This window comes from Bufo bufo, chromosome 6, assembly GCF_905171765.1.
Source record: "Bufo bufo chromosome 6, aBufBuf1.1, whole genome shotgun sequence".
Classification (NCBI taxonomy): domain Eukaryota; kingdom Metazoa; phylum Chordata; class Amphibia; order Anura; family Bufonidae; genus Bufo; species Bufo bufo.
The window spans coordinates 32,343,203-32,362,897 of NC_053394.1; the positions used below are offsets into that span (position 1 = coordinate 32,343,203).

The window sequence follows — 19,695 nt, forward strand, 5'->3', positions numbered from 1 at the left end:
CCTAGATGGCAACATGAAGCCTAAACCCCACTTTGGTGCCACCTTGCCGTGATGTAGACTACATATATTTCATGGAGAACCTGTCACCAGGACAGGTCCCTTTGTATTAGAGATCTTGCGGGTGCTCCTATATCACAGAACTAGTGGATGCAGGTATGCCCACCCACAAAAGCTAACCAGCGGGTCCCAAAACAGCCAGCTGACAATGGTGAGCCCTCTCAACCATTAATCAGAACCGAGCGGTGAGATTTTGGTGCACTTCTCCAGGCTGAAACGGGAGTAAAAAAGGGGGTATGTGGAGAGCAGAATTTAGCCTATTTAAAGGGATAGTGCTCCCCTTGGCTCCCGGAGTTGTAAATTGCAAGCTTTTCTCCCGTCATAATAAAAGATACTGTAGTCCAGTTTCCATTCTTGTAGTTAAAGAGGTGGTCCAACCTCTAAACCAAAACGAACTACCGCTGGGAATGTGTGTAAAGTAATTTAAAAAAAAAAATCCACCTCTTGAATGCTGCTCTGCCTAGCACCAAGTCCCATCCCCATTGCCTTCAGTCCACAGTGGATCCTCTCCATGGTTACATGAACTGCTGCAGCCATTCACTGGCCTCAGCAGGGACATGTTCCTGAGTGATATGTAACCAATGAGCCTCTGGAGTCACATGCTGCTTAAGAACATGTCAACACTGAGTAACCATGGATGGGATCCACTGGGGACTGGAAGCAGCGGCAATGGGACCCTCGGTACCGAAGCAGAGTGCTGGTGAACAAGTGAGGGGCTTTTTAACCATTTTTTACCCGTGATAATTCATTTTGTCTTGGGGGGTAAGACATCCTTTTTAAGACTCTCTGAACCCGATGATTTCAGCAGGAGGGGCTGACAATCCAACCTATATGGGTAGCTCCAGACTCTCCCCTGACAGATGACGTCTGGGGGACAGGAGGGTTGGGAACGTTTCGCTTCAATGCCCAATCCTCTAGCTCCTCTGGGTGATAAGTTCTGCTAGAGGTGTTTGGTGGTGTCTTTCTCGTCTCTCCCCATTGAGCACACATACATGTCTGGCCGAAATGGGTGTCTATGTGTGAGGGGGAGTCAGGAGAGAGCTGTAGGCTGGGACTTTCTCCTAGGACAACCATACACATCTGCTCAACCATCTAGTCTACGGGCGATTGGGGCAAGGGGTGTCCCGACTCTTCCCTGACGGCAGATGTCAAGGGGAAGAAGGATCGGGCATTTTGGATTTTAAGGTGTCACATCCGCCAGAGGTGTCTATATTGCCCTCTCCCCACCGAGGACACGTGCACGCTTGGCTTATGTACACGGGGAAGTTGGGAGGAATAGCTGGTGATCAGACACGTGTTCAGCCAGCTTTAGTTTGCTGCATTATATCTATATACACTGGTCAAGGTAGTTCGACTGTGTGAGGTCCCCCCCCAATCTACGATGGGCGCAATACGTTGGATGTTACGGCTTATATCCACAGACTCAATCATGCTTGAAAAAGTATAAGGGATTCTGCCACATGATGATTGTCAGCTATCTCACACCACAGTATACCGGGAACAAGCCCGCACATACATAACCTGAACATACCCCAGGCACATACTCGCCTTTTATACCGTGCAACAAAAAGGTGCACCCAATTATTGCTGATAATACCAATGCGATACTTAAAGAGCATCTGTCAGCAGTTTTGCACCTATGACACTGGCTGACCTGTTACATGTGCGCTTGGCAGCTGAAGGCATCTGTGTTAGCCCTCTGTTCCTATGTGGCCGCATTGCTGAGAAAAAGGATGTTTTAATATATGCAAATGAGCCTCTAGGAGCAACGGGGGCGTTGCCATTACACCTAGAGGCTCTGCTCTGTCTGCAACTGCCGCTCTCTCTGCACTTAGACAGGGCCAGGCAGTGTAAACGTTATCACACCTGGTCATGTCATGCAGAGGACACAGCAGCTGCAGAGAGAGCAGAGCCTCTAGGTGTAACGTCAACGCCCCCGTTGCTCCTAGAGGCTAATTGGCATATATTAAAACATCATATTTCTCAGCAATGCGGGCACATAGGGACATGGGACCAACACAGATGCCTTCAGCTGCCAAGCGCACATGTAACAGGTCAGCCAGTGTCATAGGTACAAAACTGCTGACAGATGCCCTTTAGGCTGGCCATGCACTTCAGATGTTAGCAGAACGCTCGTATGGCGGACAGTCAGCTCTCCCAACACACATGCCTGTTTTCCAAGTGGGAGGGTAAGCTGCTGGCAGACTCCTCTGCCCGAGAACAGGAAGATCGGGCATATTGAAAATCGAACAGCCCCATCCTTATCTTTCCTGATTACATCTGCCGTCAGGTAGAGTCGGGAGGTCCCCATACACATGAGACGTTGGTCAGCCCCAACACGAAAGGCAGGCTTGATTGACACATCTAATGTGTATGGCCAGCTCTGGATATTAACCATATAAGGGAGAAATCAATGGTGCACATACATCGAAGGATCCGAGGCCCCCTGTTTAATGCCGCCATGCCCTCCTGTCTCAGATCAAGGGCGTTATAAACCCTGGGCCAGTTCCTTCATCATTGAGAGAGTGGTCCTATACAGCACCCTAGCACCCATGAGGAAGGAGGATGGGACATACCTATGCCTGGGTGCACCAGAGTACCTCTAAGAGAAATGGCAGTCCACGTTCTCATCAAGGCTGTGATGATGTCGGAGCGTTTAACTACGTATTTCTCTTCCGTGACGACATGTGAATCGCCTTTCAGTCCTCAATATATAATGCCCATGCAACTAGCTTTGATACTGCGTAAAGACAAAATAAAATAAAAAAAACCTGCAAAGAGGATAGTGTCAGAATGTACTGCAGGAATTGTATTCGTTGAAAGCTGCTGGGCTCTTTTTCACTGAAGGAGGCACTGTATTCAGTTCCATTGCACTTGGAAGGGTAAGCAGCAGCGTATGTCCCGTAATAAATAAACATATATATATATATATTTCTATAGCGCTATTGACTACAGCGGTCCGTCTGCTTTTACCAGCAAGCAGTGTAAACAAGCCAAAAAAGAGGGGGAAAAAAAACCAAGTGAGTGCACTTGTAGACTGTGATGGGTGACACGTCCGCCCTCGGAGGGCGACATCGGCCTCTCAGCCTTGGTTGGCGGCCAGGCAGCAGGACGCTTTGGAGGCACTTGCGGCCCTCTGGATTACGGCCTGACACTTCTCTCGCTTTACCAGTTTATTGTTCTCAAAGAGGCCTTCGTTTCTTGGCATTCCATGGGAACCGTCTGAAAATGTGAAAAGACCTGCGCAGAATATACGGAGCGTTAACATTGGAAATGGTTCTTAGAAAACCCAAATAAATAAATAATGTCACACAAAAAGAAAAAAGAGAGTGAAACGATTAGACACTGCTGCTGCCCGCCAGGAACAGCGCCTCCTCTGTCCATGGGGTCGGGTCTGGTATTGCAGCACAGCTTCAATGAAGTGAATCGGGCTGAGCTGCAATACCACACACGACCTGTGGTCAGGTGTGGCGTCTGATGATAGGGGGTCCAAAGGATGTGCACATAGTTCACCCTACAGCATTATTATTATGTGCTCCAGCTCAGTGCCCAGTTGTACAAAGAGATTTAAAGAGGGCACATTTGACCCAGGTTTTATGCCACAAAAGTGACGTAAGAGAGTCACAAAGGTGTCACAAAGGTGCGGTCCCTCCTCCGAGACCCGCACCTATCTCCAGAACCGGTCCCTGAAAGTGAAGGAGAGTGCACCATGCATGCACAGCATACTCTCCATTAATTTCTATGGGAGTTACGAAAACAGTTGAGCGAGTGCATTTTCGGCAGTCCCGAGAGCTATTTTCGGCAGTCCCATAGAAATGAATGGAAAAGCACACAGCGCAAGAGCGGCCACCGCTCCATGAACTTCTATGGAGCTGCCGAAGACAGTTGAGCCAACGGCATGCATGGCGTGCTCTCTATTCATTTCTATAGGAGTTCCGAAAACAGCGGAGCGAGTGCACTCGGCTGTTCTCTGCAGTTCCATAGAAATGAATGGAAGGCGGCTACGCATGCGCGGCTGATCTCCACTCACTTTGGGGGTTCGTACCTATCTGACCTATCCGAGTGATATGCCACCAAGAGGTTATCCCATTAAGACAACGTAGCCCTGATCCAGTGTCAGATCTGAGGGGGGTCTGACTGCCGGGTCCCGTCGATCATGAGAACGGCGGTCTGAATGAAGCGGCGGTCACATAGGCCCATTGCCTCTCCGTTGAGCTTTATGGGGCTACCGGACATAAGCGAGAGCTTGTACTCAGCTATCTCTGGCAGTCCCAGAGTTGAATGGAGGACACACACGTGTCTGTTGCGCCATTCAAAAGGAGAGCATGGGCCCCCATTCTAGGGATTAGTGGGGACCCCAGCGATCGGACCACCATCGACCACTGGAGATAGGGGATAGGTTGTCTTAATGGGACAACTCCTTCAATTTGCATACTTTCTTTCCCATGGAGCATTGCCTGAAAATAAGCCTCCATGGACTGCTGGGTGTCTTGGGTGAGAAGCAGTACCCCTCCCCAGATGAATACAGTCTAAACGTGTGAACCCCGGCTCGGCTTCTCAAAGCTCAAGGAAGAAATAACACAAAGAAAAACCTGTCCTACCGACAGCCATTGCCTTACCATAGCCTTCAACGCGGCCCCCTTTAAACTCCCCCTCATATTTCATCTTGTCATATCTGGTGAATACACCCGCTCCTTGAAATTTTCCTTGAACGAACTCCCCTTCGTACCTTATATATGTAAGATATAAAAGAAATAATGCATCAATTTTACAAAAAATAAAAAAAAATACCAAAAGCTTAACTTTTCCGAGATTGCTCCCAAACAACCCCAAAACCCTTGGTTACCTAATGTATGGTCCTAACCATGCCGACTAGCTAATGTTTCCAGGGGCAAAGAGGAGCACCTTAAAGGGGTTGTCAAGCCTTTAAAGGCTATGGACACATTTGGGGGCAATTTTTTTTTTATTATGGCATTGTACTCATTTTGAGCTAAAAATCATTTTTTCTGTTGGTCTGGTTGGTTTCTTAAAATTCTTTACCCCCCTTGAGATTCTCTATTAGCAGGCTTTGAGTTTACACTGTGTCCCGACAGCTGACGGCTCATGTGTAGCTCTTATCTCTGATCTCCTGACAGCTCATAAACAGTGATGGTCAGTTCGCAGTGTTCAGCCCAGCGAACACATGCGGGCTGCCATCTTTAGTAAGGTAGACTCACCCGTCCGGCGATGCACAGGTAAGCCCTTACCTGTGTCTGTGCCGGTCTGAAATCAAATGCAGTCACCAGGAGCAGGCAGTTCCGAGGACAGCCGCCGGGGGCCTTCATCGGGCTGTTCTCGGAACTGCCTGCTCCCGGTGACTGCATTTGATTTCAGACCGACTCCCGCCACAGGCACAGGTAAGGGCTTACCTGTGCATCGCCGGACGGGTGAGTCTACCTGACTAAAGATGGCAGCCCGCATGTGTTCGCTGGCGAACACTGCGAACTGACCATCACTGCTCATAAACATTCATTAGAGCTTAGTTCTTATATGACTGATAAGGCTTGTTTCACACTAGTGCTAATATCCGGCTGTTCTCTGCATTCCGCCATTGCCGGAAGCTAAAGCGCCGTCGTCCGACCCTATCCAGCAAAGATCGGGCCGCAACCTGGCAAATATGCCGAAACAGCCTGTCGGATATTAAGAGTTAGTGTGAAACTAGCTTAAATAAGTAGTTATGAGCTGTTAGGAGTTCAGAGATAAGGGCTATACATAACCGTCAGATAACGTAAGATGCTCATAGCTAGGCTAAAACTTAAAGGGGTCGTCCGCTTTTTACTATTGATGACCTATCCTCATGACAGGTCATAAATATCAGATCGGCGGGGGTCCGACAACCGGCACCCCCACGATCAGCTGTTTGAAGAGAAGGCAACGGATCCGTCCTATTCACTTGAACAGATAGAGCCGTCCCATAGAAGTCAAGGGGGACGCCATACTTGTAATTACATCTGCTCACCACTGCAATTGCTGCGGCGAGCAGTTGAACAGAGCAGAGGAGGCAGCGATCGTACGAGCGCTGCCTTCTCTTCAAAAGGCTGATCGGCCGGGTTGCTGGGTTTCGGATCTCCGCAGATCTGATATTGATGATCTATTCTGAGAATAGGTCATCAATAGTAAAAAAAAAAAAAAAATCCCTTTAACCCTTTATCATAAAAATTGCTGAAATATTTTAATAAAGACCAATTGAAAAAAAAATTATTTTTTTTGCTCAAAATGAGTAAAATGCAATCATAAAGATTATTGCCCCCCAAAGGTGTTCATAGCCTTTAACTCCTTAGTGACCACCGATACGTCTTTTTTAGGGCCGACAGCTGGCTTTAGTCAATGATTAAATGTACCCAAAATGCTGCATTATTAAATATAACTTGTCCTGCAAAACATAGCCCTCACACAGGTACATTGATAAAAAAAAAAGTTAAAAAGTTATAGGTCTTGGAAAGCGATGATGAAACCAGCCACTCCCATCCTGACACTTCCCAGGTTCCCTTTTGTGCTTCTTGGTCCCTCTCGACATGGAAATGTGACCATATAGACCAGGGGTCAGCAACCTCCGGCACTCCAGCTGTTGTGAAACTACAACTCCCAGCATGCACATTTGCTCAGCTGATCTTGAAACTATGATAGAAGTTAATGCAGCATGCTGGGAGTTGTAGTTTAACAGCAGCTGGCATGCAGGAGGATGCTGACCCCCCGTCACTGGTTGTGGTCAGTGACTGGCGAAATAATCACATTTCTGTATTGAGGGGGGTCCAGGAAAAATACAGACTGGCAGGGGACCCGGGAGGTGTCAGAGCGGAAGCAGCAGGGGTTGTCGGAATTATTACTGACTGGACAATCCCTTTAACTGTCATTAGTTCTGGTGACCATCTAAGACAGCTCTGCTCAGTAGGGCTCGGACTGATGACTTACTGATGAACAGTGGTGTGAATTGGTGTCTACAGAACGTGCTCGAGCAGATGTCTTACCTTGAGCCATCAGGAAAGGTCAGAACCCCGTAGCCACTGAAAAGTCCGTTCTCAAACTGTCCCACATAGATGGCTCCATCTGCAAATAATAACTGACCAAGGCCGTGCCGCCGACCTGCGGAGGGGAGAGCGAGGTGCGCTTTAGGTCAGGTATACATGTAGCGCCTTTACTGAATCTGCAGCAGAATGTTGCCGTTTTGCGCTCAGCTCCATTGAAGTGAATGGGTTTGTCCTGCAACCTGTGGACAGGAACGGTGCCGATTTTGGAAACCCAGGATCGGGCTAATTTCACACTACTTAAAGGGGTCATTCATCCCCCGAGAGGCCTCTCAGGCTGGACCTGAGGTGGGAATCATACTTACCTGCTCCACTGCCCTGGGTTACAGCTACTTTGCTACCCCGCTGTGGCTGCAGCTCTCCGGTCCCCCTGCGTCAACATCCGGTTTGACTGCTGCAGCCAATGACAGGCCGCAGCGGTGACGTGTCACGTGATCCAGAGACACGACACATGGATACATGTGAGTCATTAGCTGCAGGAGACTGGAGAGCTGCAGTGACGGCGGGGGAGCTAAGGAGCTGGAGCGCAGCGGCGTGGGGCAGGCAAGTATGATTCCCTCCACAGGTCCAGCCGTGTTAAGGGGTCTGTCCGAAAGGCACCCGGGGTGAACAATCCCTTTAAATGATAATCACTTATAAAAGCTTGCACTATAAGGGGGAAATGTAAACCCCAACATATCAGACTCTCACCTACAGTGGAATCCTTCAAAAGAAACCTAAAAACCCACCTCTTCAGACAAGCCTACAACCAGTGACCCTGCTGCCTCTATACCGCCATTACCAGCTTCACCCGCACCTACTGTGTCCTTCTCCCATACCACGTAGATTGTAAGCCCTCGTGGGCAGGGCCCTCTCTCCTTCTGTACTAGTCTGTAACTCATTTTGTTTATGGTTAGTGCAATTGTCTGTATTATGTATGTGCACCGCTTATCATATGTACAGCGCTATGGAATGAATGGCGCTTTAACCCCTTAAGGACCCGTGACGTACATGTACTTCATGGTGATCGTGCGGGTGCAGGAGCTGTGCACGCCCGATCAGCGGCAGGGGTTCGGAAGTCACTGATAGCCGGACCCCTGCTGCATGCGCCAGCATCGGTGAAATCACAGATGCCAACGCATCAACCCTTCATGCGCCACGGTCAGCGCTGACCGCGGCACGTGCGATGTCTGGCGGGGATCGGAGCTGCCATCGGGTCCCCGTGCTGCTGTGATGGGGACCCGATGGCATGGAAGGCAGAGCGATGTCTAAGGAAGGCATCGCGCTGCCTTCCGGTGAAGAGTCTGTGAGATCCAGCCCCCTGGATCTCACAGGCCGGAAGCTGTACGAGTAATACACACTGTATTACACATACAGCCAATGCATTTATTTTCCATTAATTCTTGTGGAACACCTAAAGGGTTAACAAAGTTTGTAAAATCAGTTTTGAATACCTTGAGGGGTGTCGTTTCTAAAATGGGGTCATTTTTGGGTGGTTTCTATTATGTAAGCCTCACAAAGTGACTTCAGACCTGAACTGGTCCTTAAAAAGTGGGTTTTAGAAATTTTCAGAAAAATTTCAAGATTTGCTTCTAAACTTCTAAGCCTTGTAACGTCCCCAAAAAATAAAATGGCATCCCCAAAATGATCCAATGATCCAAGATATATGGGGAATGTAAAGTAATAACTATTTTTGGAGGTATTACTATCTATTATTAAAGTAGAGAAATTGAAATTTGGAAATTTTTCCAAATTTTTGGTAAATTTTGATTTTTTTTTATAAATAAAAATTAATTTTTTTGACTTAATTTTACCACTGTCATGAAGTACAATACGTGACGACAAAACAATCTCAGAATGGCCTGAATAAGTAAAAGCGTTTTAAAGGTATCATCACATAAAGCGTCACATGTCAGATTTGCAAAAAATGGACGGGTCCTTAAGGTGAAAAATGGCAGGGTCCTGAAGGGGTTAATAATAAATAAAAATAATAATAAAATGTATGCCTAAAATAAAAATTGCCTTTGTTGCCCATAGCAACCAATGACAGTGTAGCTTTTACTTCACAATAGCAGGATACAAAATAAAAGCTGGGCTGCGATTGGTTGCTGTGGGCAACAAATAGGGTCCCTGATAGATGGCAGCAGCTGAGGAAGGAAGAGGGCAGCAGCTGAGGAAGGAAGAGGGCAGCAGCTGAGGAAGGAAGAGGGCAGCAGCTGAGGAAGGAAGAGGGCAGCAGCTGAGGAAGGAAGAGGGCAGCAGCTGAGGAAGGAAGAGGGCAGCAGCTGAGGAAGGAAAAGGGCAGCAGCTGAGGAAGGAAAAGGGCAGCAGCTGAGGAAGGCAGCTAGGGAGGGAGACGGCACCAGCAGCTAGGGAGGGAGACGGCACCAGCAGCTAGGGAGGGAGACGGCACCAGCAGCTAGGGAGGGAGACGGCACCAGCAGCTAGGGAGGGAGACGGCACCAGCAGCTAGGGAGGGAGACGGCACCAGCAGCTAGGGAGGGAGACGGCACCAGCAGCTAGGGAGGGAGACGGCACCAGCAGCTAGGGAGGGAGACGGCACCAGCAGCTAGGGAGGGAGACGGCACCAGCAGCTAGGGAGGGAGACGGCACCAGCAGCTAGGGAGGGAGACGGCACCAGCAGCTAGGGAGAGAGACTGCACCAGCAGCTAGGGAGGGAGACGGCACCAGCAGCAAGGGAGAGAGACTGCACCAGCAGCTAGGGAGGGAGACGGCACCAGCAGCTAGGGAGGGAGACGGCACCAGCAGCTAGGGAGGGAGACGGCACCAGCAGCTAGGGAGGGAGACGGCACCAGCAGCTAGGGAGAGAGATGGCACCAGCAGCTAGGGAGAGAGACTGCACCAGCAGCTAGGGAGGGAGACGGCACCAGCAGCTAGGGAGGGAGACGGCACCAGCAGCTACATCCATGCAAAATCCTGCCTATATACTCTATGTTTGTTCCGTCAAAATCTTGAGTTATATATTACAAAGTGTGAGCATTCTTATACTCACCTTATATGATCCTGTCCCATATTAATGTACATCCCCTTTAAGTCAGGGCAGTTTCAGCCATTTCTGTGAATGCAGTGCAGAAAATTAAAAGCCTAGTCCTTACCTTCCCTCCATTCTCCATGATATTCCTCCCCGGTGGAATACGTAAAGGAGCCTTTAATCAGTGTCATTACTCCGGGTGCTCACAAAGAATGATGAAACCTGTTGTAAAAAGAGAAGGAAAAAATAAAAAAAGATGCGAAATACATTTTAAGGGCTCATGCACACAAACGTATTTTCTTTCCGTGTCCATTCCATTTTTTTTGCGGACCGTATGCGGAACCATTCAATGGGACCGCAAAAAAACAAAACACAAGTTACTCCGTGTGCATTCCGTATGTCCGTTTCGCAAAAAAATAGAACATGTCCTATTATTGTCTGCATTACGGACAAGGATAGGACTGTTCTATGAAGGGCCGGCTGTTCCGTTCTACAAAATACAGAATACACACAGAGGTCATCCATATTGTTTGCGGACCGCAAAATACATACGGCCGTGTGCATGAGCCCTTAGGACCGGACATCAAATATTTGATTGATGGGGGGGTCTTACTCCTGTCACCCCAGTAAATTAGCTAAGTAAATGGGACTGAGCTGTAGTACCATATGTATGGCGCTGTGCCACGTAATGCAACGAATGGGACGCAGCGCAAACTGGAGCGAGGCGGCAATTAATTCTGCTGATTTGCAGGTTTGCCAGTAGTCGGACCCTTGCTGATAAGATCTAACACTGTAGGAATACCCCTTTCATAGCAGGGATACATTACTTCTTATAAAGCATGCCTCAGCTGCTGCAGAACTTCTTTTGTAAGGAAAAACCAGAAGCTTCATATTAATTACTGACTGAATGACATGAAACGATTCATAGCAGGGGTTTGCAGTAGCTCATGTGTGCCACTCACCATGTGCCCGCATACAGTGCCACCCAGCTATAGTGCCCCTAACCAGTGCCAGGGAATGCCCCCAACAGTGGTTGTATACAGTGCCTCCTATATATTGCCTTACACAACTGCACCCATACAATGCCCCTCATACATATAGAGGGGGCACTGTATGCAAATATGTATGGGGGAGGGGCACTGTATGCAAATTTGTATGGGGGAGGGGCGCTGTATGGGTGCATTTGTGTATGGTAATATTTGCATACAGTGCCCCCTATGTATGGCCATACACAAATGCACCCTTACAGTGCGCCCCATACTAAGTCACCTAAAAGCACTAGCCCCTTATGTAGTTGCAAGCACAATGACCATAACCCCAAACAAACAGAGGCAATTCTTTAAAATGACCCAAATACATTGTGGTCAAGCGTCCCAGTATCTTTTACCGTATTGGAGATTTCTACTTCTGTGCAGCATAATAGCACCACCTAGTGTCCGCTTTGGGGAACACTTTAATGTAACGCACATTACATAATATAAAAATATTTAGCACGCTTCCTGTTAAATTCCAAAACCATAAAACTATCCATAAATCACCAAGTTACCATCGAACACAATTATAGAGTGAAACTAAAGAATAAAAAAAAAAAAAAATCTTCCTTCGAGCCGGAATCGAACCAGCGACCTAAGGATTACCGCATCACCACTACAGTCCTCCGCTCTACCAGCTGAGCTATCGAAGGAACCTGCCAGCTGCCTCCTCCACAGGCTATGTGTAGCTACAAAGCACGGTCCTGCCCACAATACATAAGGCTGCCACAAGTCACCGCTTCTCATTACAAGTCACCGCTTCTCATTACTGAGCATCCTGCAAACACTTCCACCAACTACTGATATTCTCTTTTTATTCAATAGTCATCTCACACAATAATTATGAAAAATGTAACATATAACTATAATAAAAAGATTATAATAAAGTTTACACAATATAATTGAAAAAATATATATCGTAAGAAAAAAAAAAATACCAATAAAAATTTGACTTGCGTTGGCCGGGAATCGAACCCGGGTCAACTGCTTGGAAGGCAGCTATGCTCACCACTATACCACCAACGCTTCACGAGTTCACAGCCTGCGACACACCTAACTAGTAGGAGGCGACACACGAGATACTTGTTATGATACAGAATTAACCCTGTAATGTTCGAATACTAGACCACACGTGGCTACAGCTTTTTATTCCCCCCCCCCTTGCGGTTTGTCTAAGGTTTCCCACTATTTTACACAGATGTGGATACACAAATAGCTTATAGAATGGTCAACTTTTATTTGATGTGGGTGATATATAGCCATGAAAAGTAAAGCGTTTAATTAAGCAATAGAATACAATCAATTAAGGGAATTATTAAGAAAGAAAACAATATTGGAGGATGCGGGCATCGATCCCGCTACCTCTCGCATGCTAAGCGAGCGCTCTACCATCTGAGCTAATCCCCCTGCACATTACAGACCGGTACACAGCAGCTTGTGAAGACATGGCTGATGGCAGCAGCCAATCACAGGCCGTTTCACATTTGTATCTCAGCGGGCTAAACATTGAAAGCAGCGCTCCGATTGGCTGTTGTGTTGCTAGGTCACAGAAGGCTCCATCAACGACATAAAGACACTTGGTATTGATGTGATCGTACAGCCCCATAATACCTTACTTATGTCACATGCTGAACAGCACAAAATATAAAAACACAATGTTGGAATTGTTTTTGTTTTTCCATTGCCCCCGAAAGATTTAGGCCCCTTTCACACGAGCGAGGGCGCAATGCGTGACGTGAAGGCACAGCCCCCGCACTAAATCCTGACCCATTCATTTCAATGGGTCTGTGCACATTTATTTTTCACGCATCAGTTCTGCGTTGCGTGAGAATCGTTTTTCTATATTCTGCGTTTTTCACGCAGCCCTGGCCCCATAGAAGTGAATGGAGCTTTAGTGAAAAACGCAAGCAAGTGCGGGTGCGATGCGTTTTTCACTGATGGTTGCTAAGAGATGTTGTTTGCAAACCTTCAGTTTTTTTACACGCGTGTGAAAAACGCAACAAAACGCATTGCACCCGCGCGGAAAAAACTGGACTACTGAACGCAATCGCAGACAAAACTGACTGAACTTGCTTGCAAAATAGTGCGAGTTTTACTGAACGCATCCGGACCTGATCCGTCACACTCGTGTGATAGGGGCCTATGGCGGTGAAAAAAAAAAAAATGAAACGTTCCTGCAGGCCTTAAAGGGGTACTCCCACGTCAACCTTCGTGGCATATCACTAAGACATGCCACAAATGTCACATAGGTGTGGGTCCCACCTCTGGGACTCGCTTGTATCTCCAGAATGGGAACCCCCCAAAGTCCATGTGCAGCCGCCCTCTGTTGACCGCTATGAGACGGGGGCGCTCGCTTAGCCAGAGCGGTGAATGGAGGTTGGCCGCGCTTGCGCAGCGTGTTCCCCTTCACTTCAGGGACCCCATTCTGCAGATAGGAGCAGGTCCCGGAGGTGGCATGTCCTAGCGATATACCACCAATGTTGAGTTGGGACAACCCCTTTAACACCACTATAGACTTGGTACTTAAAGGGGACGTGCCAAGATTTAAACATGTCCCCTGTTGCAGAGTCTTATAGGAGGGGTGTTAGGACCCTCACAGAGCCCCGGCACAGGGGTCCCATTCTTCACAAGGCCGCAGGCGATAGCAAAGTACGGCGATTCCACAGAGATGAAAGGTTCGGCAGCGTGCATGCTCAACCAGTGCTCCATTCCTATGGTGGGGGGGGGGGCTTCTTGTGATTAGTGGGGGTCCTAATAGTAGGACGTCCACCAGTCAAACATTTACCCATGCCTGGTGAAAAGGGGCACCACTCCTTTAAGGGGTCATATAAGAATAGCTATACAGACCAATGTCATGCCCATAGAAATCAATGGATGCTGCAGTATAGGCTGCCGGCTGTGGTCAGTGACCGTAAGACCCACCTGCGGGGAAATTACTAATGTCTTAATTAACTAATTTAATTAACCACCATGAGCCCCCCTAAGTGCCATGTGATGCTGCCCCGGGGACCAGCCAACTATTTTTTGGACTTTATCATCTACAAGCGTCGGCGTGGAGCTGGGGGGCTCGGGGCATCGGGATGAAGGGAAAAACATTCACTCACGTCTGCCTCTGTAATAAGAAATATGCATTGAAGATATGAAATGTGTCTGTGAGCAGACTGAGGATATTTAAAGGGGTTGTCCAGTTTATAATACCCTTTTTGATACAGGGAATTCTGGGTTAATAGAGGGGGGGTCCTCTATTCAGAATCCTCATCTCTTGGCCGGAGTGGTCATAAAGAGCGTCTCTCCCTCTGGAGCAGTGTTCCTCAACTCCAGGCCTTGGGGCCCACCTTGGTCATGATTTGAGAGTAACCCCCTGCGGTAAGTCCCGATGCACTGACACTAATTATATCACCTGCTCAATACTAAGGAAATCCCAAAACCATGACCGGCAGGTGGTCCCTGAGGACCGGAGTTGAGGAACCATCCTGATCGTATTACACAGACAATCCATTGACCTGAAAGGACACTGTGTAATGCTTCATTTCACCGTGCGGTGGCGCTGTTGGGAAACAGAAGACTTAGGCCCCTTTCACACGGGCGAGTATTCCGCGCGGATGCGCTATGGGAGTTGAACGCATTACACCCGCACTGAATCCGGACCCATTCATTTCTATGGAACTGTGATTTTCACGCATCACTTGTGCGTTACGTGAAAATCGCAGCGTGCTCTATATTCTGCGTTTTTCACGCAACGCAGGCCCCATAGAAGTGAATGGGGCCGCGTGAAAATCCCAAGCATCCGCAAGCAAGTGCGGATGCAGTGCGATTTTCACGCATGGTTGCTAGGTGACGATCGGAATGGGGACCCGATCATTATTATTTTCCTTTATAACATGGTTATCAGGGAAAATAATAGCATTCTTAATACAGAATGCATAGTACAATAGGGCTGGAGGGGTTAAAAATAAAAATAAAATTAAGTCACCAAGTCCACTTGATCGCGTAGTTGCGGATCTCTGTCTTCTTCTGTAATGTTGAGCTGCCGGCTAAGGACCTGTGGTGACGTCACATTACATGATCCAATCACATGGTCCCTCACACCATGGTGACGGACCATGTGATGAGCGTAGTGACGTCATCAAAGGTCCTATTCCTGTGCACAGCAAAGAAGAAGACAGATGAGAAGCCGGCTGCGCGATCAAGTGGATTAAGGGGAGTTAAATTATTATTTTAAAAAAATTAACCCCTCCAGCGCTATTGTACTATGCATTCTGTATTAAGAATGCTATTATTTTCCCTTATAACCATGTTATAAGGGAAAATAACACAATCTACAGAACCCCGATCCTAAGCCCAAACATGCCGATTTTTCTCACGGGAGTGCAAAACGCATTACAATGTTTTGCACTCGCGCGGAAAAATCGCGCATGTTCCCGCAACGCCCGTGTGAAACCAGCCTTACTGCCTGGTGTCTCCACAGCTGATCTCTGTGATTCCAAGCGATCAGAACCAAAGCAAGGGGCAGCAATGTCTATAAAATATACTAGGAAGAATAGTGGGTGAGATAAAGGGCAAATGGGCTCAAAAGAAAAATCACCACCCTCATCAATCCTGAGAGGTAGCTATAAGTTCGGGACTATTTTTACTGTAGGGGAAGAAGAGGTTAACGAGGGCAGATGCAGGCGCTTGATGAGCTGCTGCCTGCCCACAGAAAGGGAAGAATGGGAGAAAACCTTGTAAATGGCAAAAAATTTAAAATAAATCAACTTCAATAATAGAATGAAATCTCAGCTTTTCTCTCCAGCTTCGGTCATCAGCGCTGAATATACCATTTCCTTTACAGTAGCCATAAAATCCTTAACGAGGGAGGCGGCGTCGGCGGCACAGAGGTGATTAAGTCCAGACGGGATGATTTAATCGCGTAATGGATGCTGCAGCCGCTCCTCGTGGATGATGTCAGCGGGCAGTCGCCTCAAAATTCCCAGGACACCACTTGTCTTAATGACAGTAAAGAATAGGAAGGGCAACCGAGCCCACCCGGTACTCCAGCCTCCCCCCCGGGATACAAAGCCACCGCATGGCGATGTCCTTTCTTCACCTCTCATCCACATGTGGGCCATCAGGAGCACCAAAAAATAATACAAAAAGTGCTTTAGGTTTCGATTATTATTTTTTTCATTTACAATTACCCATTATTTCCCTAAGGTGTGCCGCCATACCGTGCTTCTGGATAGCACCTTATGAAAGGCCTCCTTCACATTACCGTGGCGGTTTCACCTCCGTGTGCATGAGCCCTTATACAGACCCTTCAAACCTTCATATTAGGGACCTGCATTCATAACAATTCTTAAATGGGGACCTGTGACCTAAAAAAAACGCATATAAAACCGCCAGCATTACCTCATCGTAGCCCTCTGTCTGATCGGCCGGGATCGCACAAGTCTCGCGCATGCGCAGTGCTCCTCTAACAGCCCCAGCTGGAGACAGGATTGTGCTTAACCGAGGAGCGCACCGCGCATGTGCGAGACTTGTGCGATTCCGACCGCACTGCTTACCTTGACTTCAAGCTGACCGGCAAGATAGCGCTGATGGCGCTTAAAACATTGTTTTTTGAATTTACGGAGCATCAGACTACCGGATCAAACATATGACTATTAACAGACAGGGGCCTACTAGGAGGGAATGCTGGCGGTTTTATATGCGTTTTTGAGGCGACAGGTTCCTATCTAGCTTGATTGCCAGTGCCTGTTGGGAGTTGTAGTCGCACAGGGGGGAGGTCACTTTGTTCAGTTCCGTTTTTATGACAGTGTGAAGTCCTCCCCCTTAGTAAATAGATAATGTAAGAGACACAACACCCCGGCCCTTCTGAGGACAGCACATCTGCAAAAGGAAACCGCAAGGTCATAAATCATTCCAATACCGCAGGCGGGGTCAGAGGTCACTGTGAACCTGAGAGAAGTAAATTATTCCAACCGACAGACCCTGGGGACACAGCGGCGGTATCCGACAGCCATGGTCTCCATGGTACAATAATGGAGTACAGCACTGCACACGACCGTACGTAGTTTGTGGTCTGCAAAAAATACAGATGACGTCCGTGTGCATTTCGTATTTTGCAGAACGGAACAGCCGGCCCTTTATAGAACAGTCCTATCCTTGTCCGTAATGCGGACAGTAATAGGACATGTTCTATTTTTTTACGGAACAGAAATACGGACATATGGAAACGGAATGCACATGGAGTAACTTCAGTTTTTTTTTGCGGACCCATTGAAATGAATGGTTCTGCATACGATCCGCAAAAAAGGGAACAGACACGGAAAGAAAATACATTCGTGTGCATGAGCCTTAAGGGGAGGCCTGAATTTTTTTCCCTATCCCTGGCGCTAGCTGTGAGCCAGCCCGGGTGACCCCATAACCGGCGCAGCCAGCCGCAGTCACCCCATAACAGGCGCAGTCACCCCAGAACAGGCGCAGCCAGCCGCAGTCACCCCAGAACAGGCGCAGCCAGCCGCAGTCACCCCAGAACAGGCGCAGCCAGCCGCAGTCACCCCAGAACAGGCGCAGCCAGCCGCAGTCACCCCAGAACAGGCGCAGCCAGCCGCAGTCACCCCAGAACAGGCGCAGCCAGCCGCAGTCACCCCAGAACAGGCGCAGCCAGCCGCAGTCACCCCAGAACAGGCGCAGCCAGCCGCAGTCACCCCAGAACAGGCGCAGTCACCCCAAATCAACGTAGCAGCTTTGCACAGCCCCCGTAAAAGCTTCATCCCCCCAGTGCCCCATAACAAGGCTGCAGACAGCCTGACTTACCTTACAACTGCTGTAAGAAACTTCCAGGTGACAGAACCAGCACTATCCCTGAGCCGGACACTGCTACCTGCACTGAATCAGCTGCTTCCCAAGTCATGCACACAATGCAAACAGGTGAGTAAACTGACAGCTGCCCGATGTAGCAGTGCTAGAGCTGTATGACATGAGTGTAGAGAGGGGGCAGCACTTACTGTTCCAGGCTGTGGCCTTCTGGGCTCCCCATACAACTCGCAGCTCACTCACTGGCTCGGCTCCCAGCCCTGTCTGTGGTCCTGTCTCATCCCCCCACCCCCGGTATCTGTCTATCAGCCCCGATGGCTGTTGTCATGACAACACAGATCAGCTACGCCCATGATTGGACAGACGCACCAGGAAAGAACTGTAGTCGCCATGTTTAATGATGGAAAAAAAGAATGTGAATGTAACGTTTAAGCAGCTGTATTGTTCATTTTTACGATCTACTCAGACAACGAAGATAACTCATATTTCTATATTTTACTGTCTGTGTTGAAAAATTATTTTGAAGTTATGTTATGGGCATTACACCAGAAAGTCTAGGAGGCCATTTTAGAAGCGGGCATTACGTCATCAGAGCGCCATGGAACTACGATCTAGCGTCAAATGAATCACGTGACCTCCCGGGTGCCCATACACTCCATGCTTTTACCTCGAAATGACAATCCGTACTGACGGGCAATGATGCTCACCACGCCCTCTTTTTCTACCATTGGCCGAGTCCCGGGAGTGTCTACTATTGTCATGACAACGATCATCATTGACCGCTGTGATTGGACACACCAGGAAACCTGGGTAGAAGCCATGTTTAATGAGGGAAAACAAATGAAAGTGAGAGTGACTCTTTGCTAATTAATTAGCACACCTCGCAAAGACGTCGAGTGGACATGAACCGCTTCTAAAGTTTACACTCTCTCATGGATAGTATGACAAGACCATATGGTGATATCGGTGTCGGGTTTCATGGCGGCCATTTTTGAGAAGGGCAAAGCTCCATTGCACAGTAACGCGCTCGGCGTTTAGTAGTGACACTGGGCGGGGCTCGCTGGTCCCCTCCCTCTCGCTCCCATTGGCTGTCAGTCCCGGAAGTTTCCGGTAGCAGTTGTGAGTCAGCTGCCTGTCACCTGTTCTGTAGCTTTTGTCGCCGTTTCCTCCGGCTGTCCCTGGCAGCGCCCGGGCACTCTTCTATTTCCACCATGGACGAGAACAGCCCGCTGGTGTCTCCGGAGCGGGAGCTTCCTGACTACACCTTCCAGTCTAAGCCTTCCCCGGTGTCCCCGGCACCGCTCAGCCCCGCCGCTCGCACCGTGCCCGGGGTAGTGGTTCGGATCCCGCAGTCCTCCCCGCAGTGTGTCCCGGCGCCTTCTCCCCCCGGCTCCCCCACAGAGGAGAGGCAGCCGCTGCTGGAGCGCAGCCATCACCGGAGCAAGAACTGCTTCCCGGACGACCCGGAGTTCACGGAGGTGGTGAGGCGGGCGGAGAGGGCGATCAGCCGGGGCATCTTCCCGGAGAGGATCTACCAGGGCTCCAGCGGCAGCTACTTCGTCAAAGACGAGCAGGAGGTGAGGTGACGCGGGCCCCTGTGGCCCCCTACAGCAGCCTCTAGGCATGGGCCCCCAGGTAATGGCTGGTTGTATGTGGAGGGGCCCCAGGTAATGGCTGGTTGTATGTGGAGGGCCCCCAGGTAATGGCTGGTTGTATGTGGAGGGCCCCCAGGTAATGGCTGGTTGTATGTGGAGGGGCCCCAGGTAATGGCTGG

The 19,695-nt window shown here is 48.8% G+C and overlaps 2 protein-coding genes and 3 non-coding genes across 7 annotated transcripts in view; 1 reads left to right on the forward strand and 4 right to left on the reverse strand.

The window, feature by feature from the left end:
- Positions 1-2,903: 2,903 nt before the first annotated feature.
- Positions 2,904-18,222, reverse strand: MORN4 (MORN repeat containing 4). Of its 2 annotated transcripts, none has more exons than XM_040438749.1 (5): positions 18,113-18,222; positions 10,217-10,314; positions 7,065-7,179; positions 4,677-4,786; positions 2,904-3,297 (listed from the first exon to the last, which is right to left on the reverse strand). In XM_040438749.1, exons 2-5 carry the CDS (start codon positions 10,281-10,283, stop codon positions 3,140-3,142), a joined length of 450 nt encoding a protein of 149 aa, XP_040294683.1. In that variant the 5' UTR covers positions 10,284-10,314; positions 18,113-18,222; the 3' UTR covers positions 2,904-3,139. The 2 variants fall into 2 exon arrangements, with proteins under 2 accessions (XP_040294683.1, XP_040294684.1); XM_040438750.1 differs by lacking the exon at positions 18,113-18,222 and adding an exon at positions 17,922-18,031.
- TRNAY-GUA lies at positions 11,691-11,776 on the reverse strand. The gene is given in 2 exon segments: positions 11,691-11,726; positions 11,740-11,776. It is a non-coding gene; the product is annotated as a tRNA-Tyr (tRNA).
- TRNAG-UCC lies at positions 12,078-12,149 on the reverse strand. Its single transcript has one exon. It is a non-coding gene; the product is annotated as a tRNA-Gly (tRNA).
- Positions 12,458-12,530, reverse strand: TRNAA-AGC. The gene has a single exon. It is a non-coding gene; the product is annotated as a tRNA-Ala (tRNA).
- A 791-nt stretch (positions 18,223-19,013) lies between the features above and the next one.
- Positions 19,014-19,695, forward strand: part of PI4K2A (phosphatidylinositol 4-kinase type 2 alpha) — a 35,440-nt gene continuing 34,758 nt past the window's right edge. For both annotated transcript variants that reach the window (XM_040438746.1, XM_040438747.1), the window contains exon 1: positions 19,014-19,498. In XM_040438746.1, the coding sequence (XP_040294680.1) occupies positions 19,133-19,498 (366 nt within the window). In that variant the 5' untranslated portion in view covers positions 19,014-19,132. The remainder of the gene's footprint in view (positions 19,499-19,695) is intronic.

What these genes read in the sequence shown, in the direction of transcription:
- MORN4 (XM_040438749.1), bottom strand. Translation starts at nt 10,283, where the DNA reads ATGACACTGATTAAAGGCTCCTTTACGTATTCCACCGGGGAGGAATAT. An exon ending in TCATGGAGAATGGAGGGAAG is followed by an intron (nt 7,180 to 10,216) that starts GTAAGGACTAGG and finishes TCCCCTCCGCAG; the next exon opens with GTCGGCGGCACGGCCTTGGT. An exon ending in ACCTTTCCTGATGGCTCAAG is followed by an intron (nt 4,787 to 7,064) that starts GTAAGACATCTG and finishes TACATATATAAG; the next exon opens with GTACGAAGGGGAGTTCGTTC.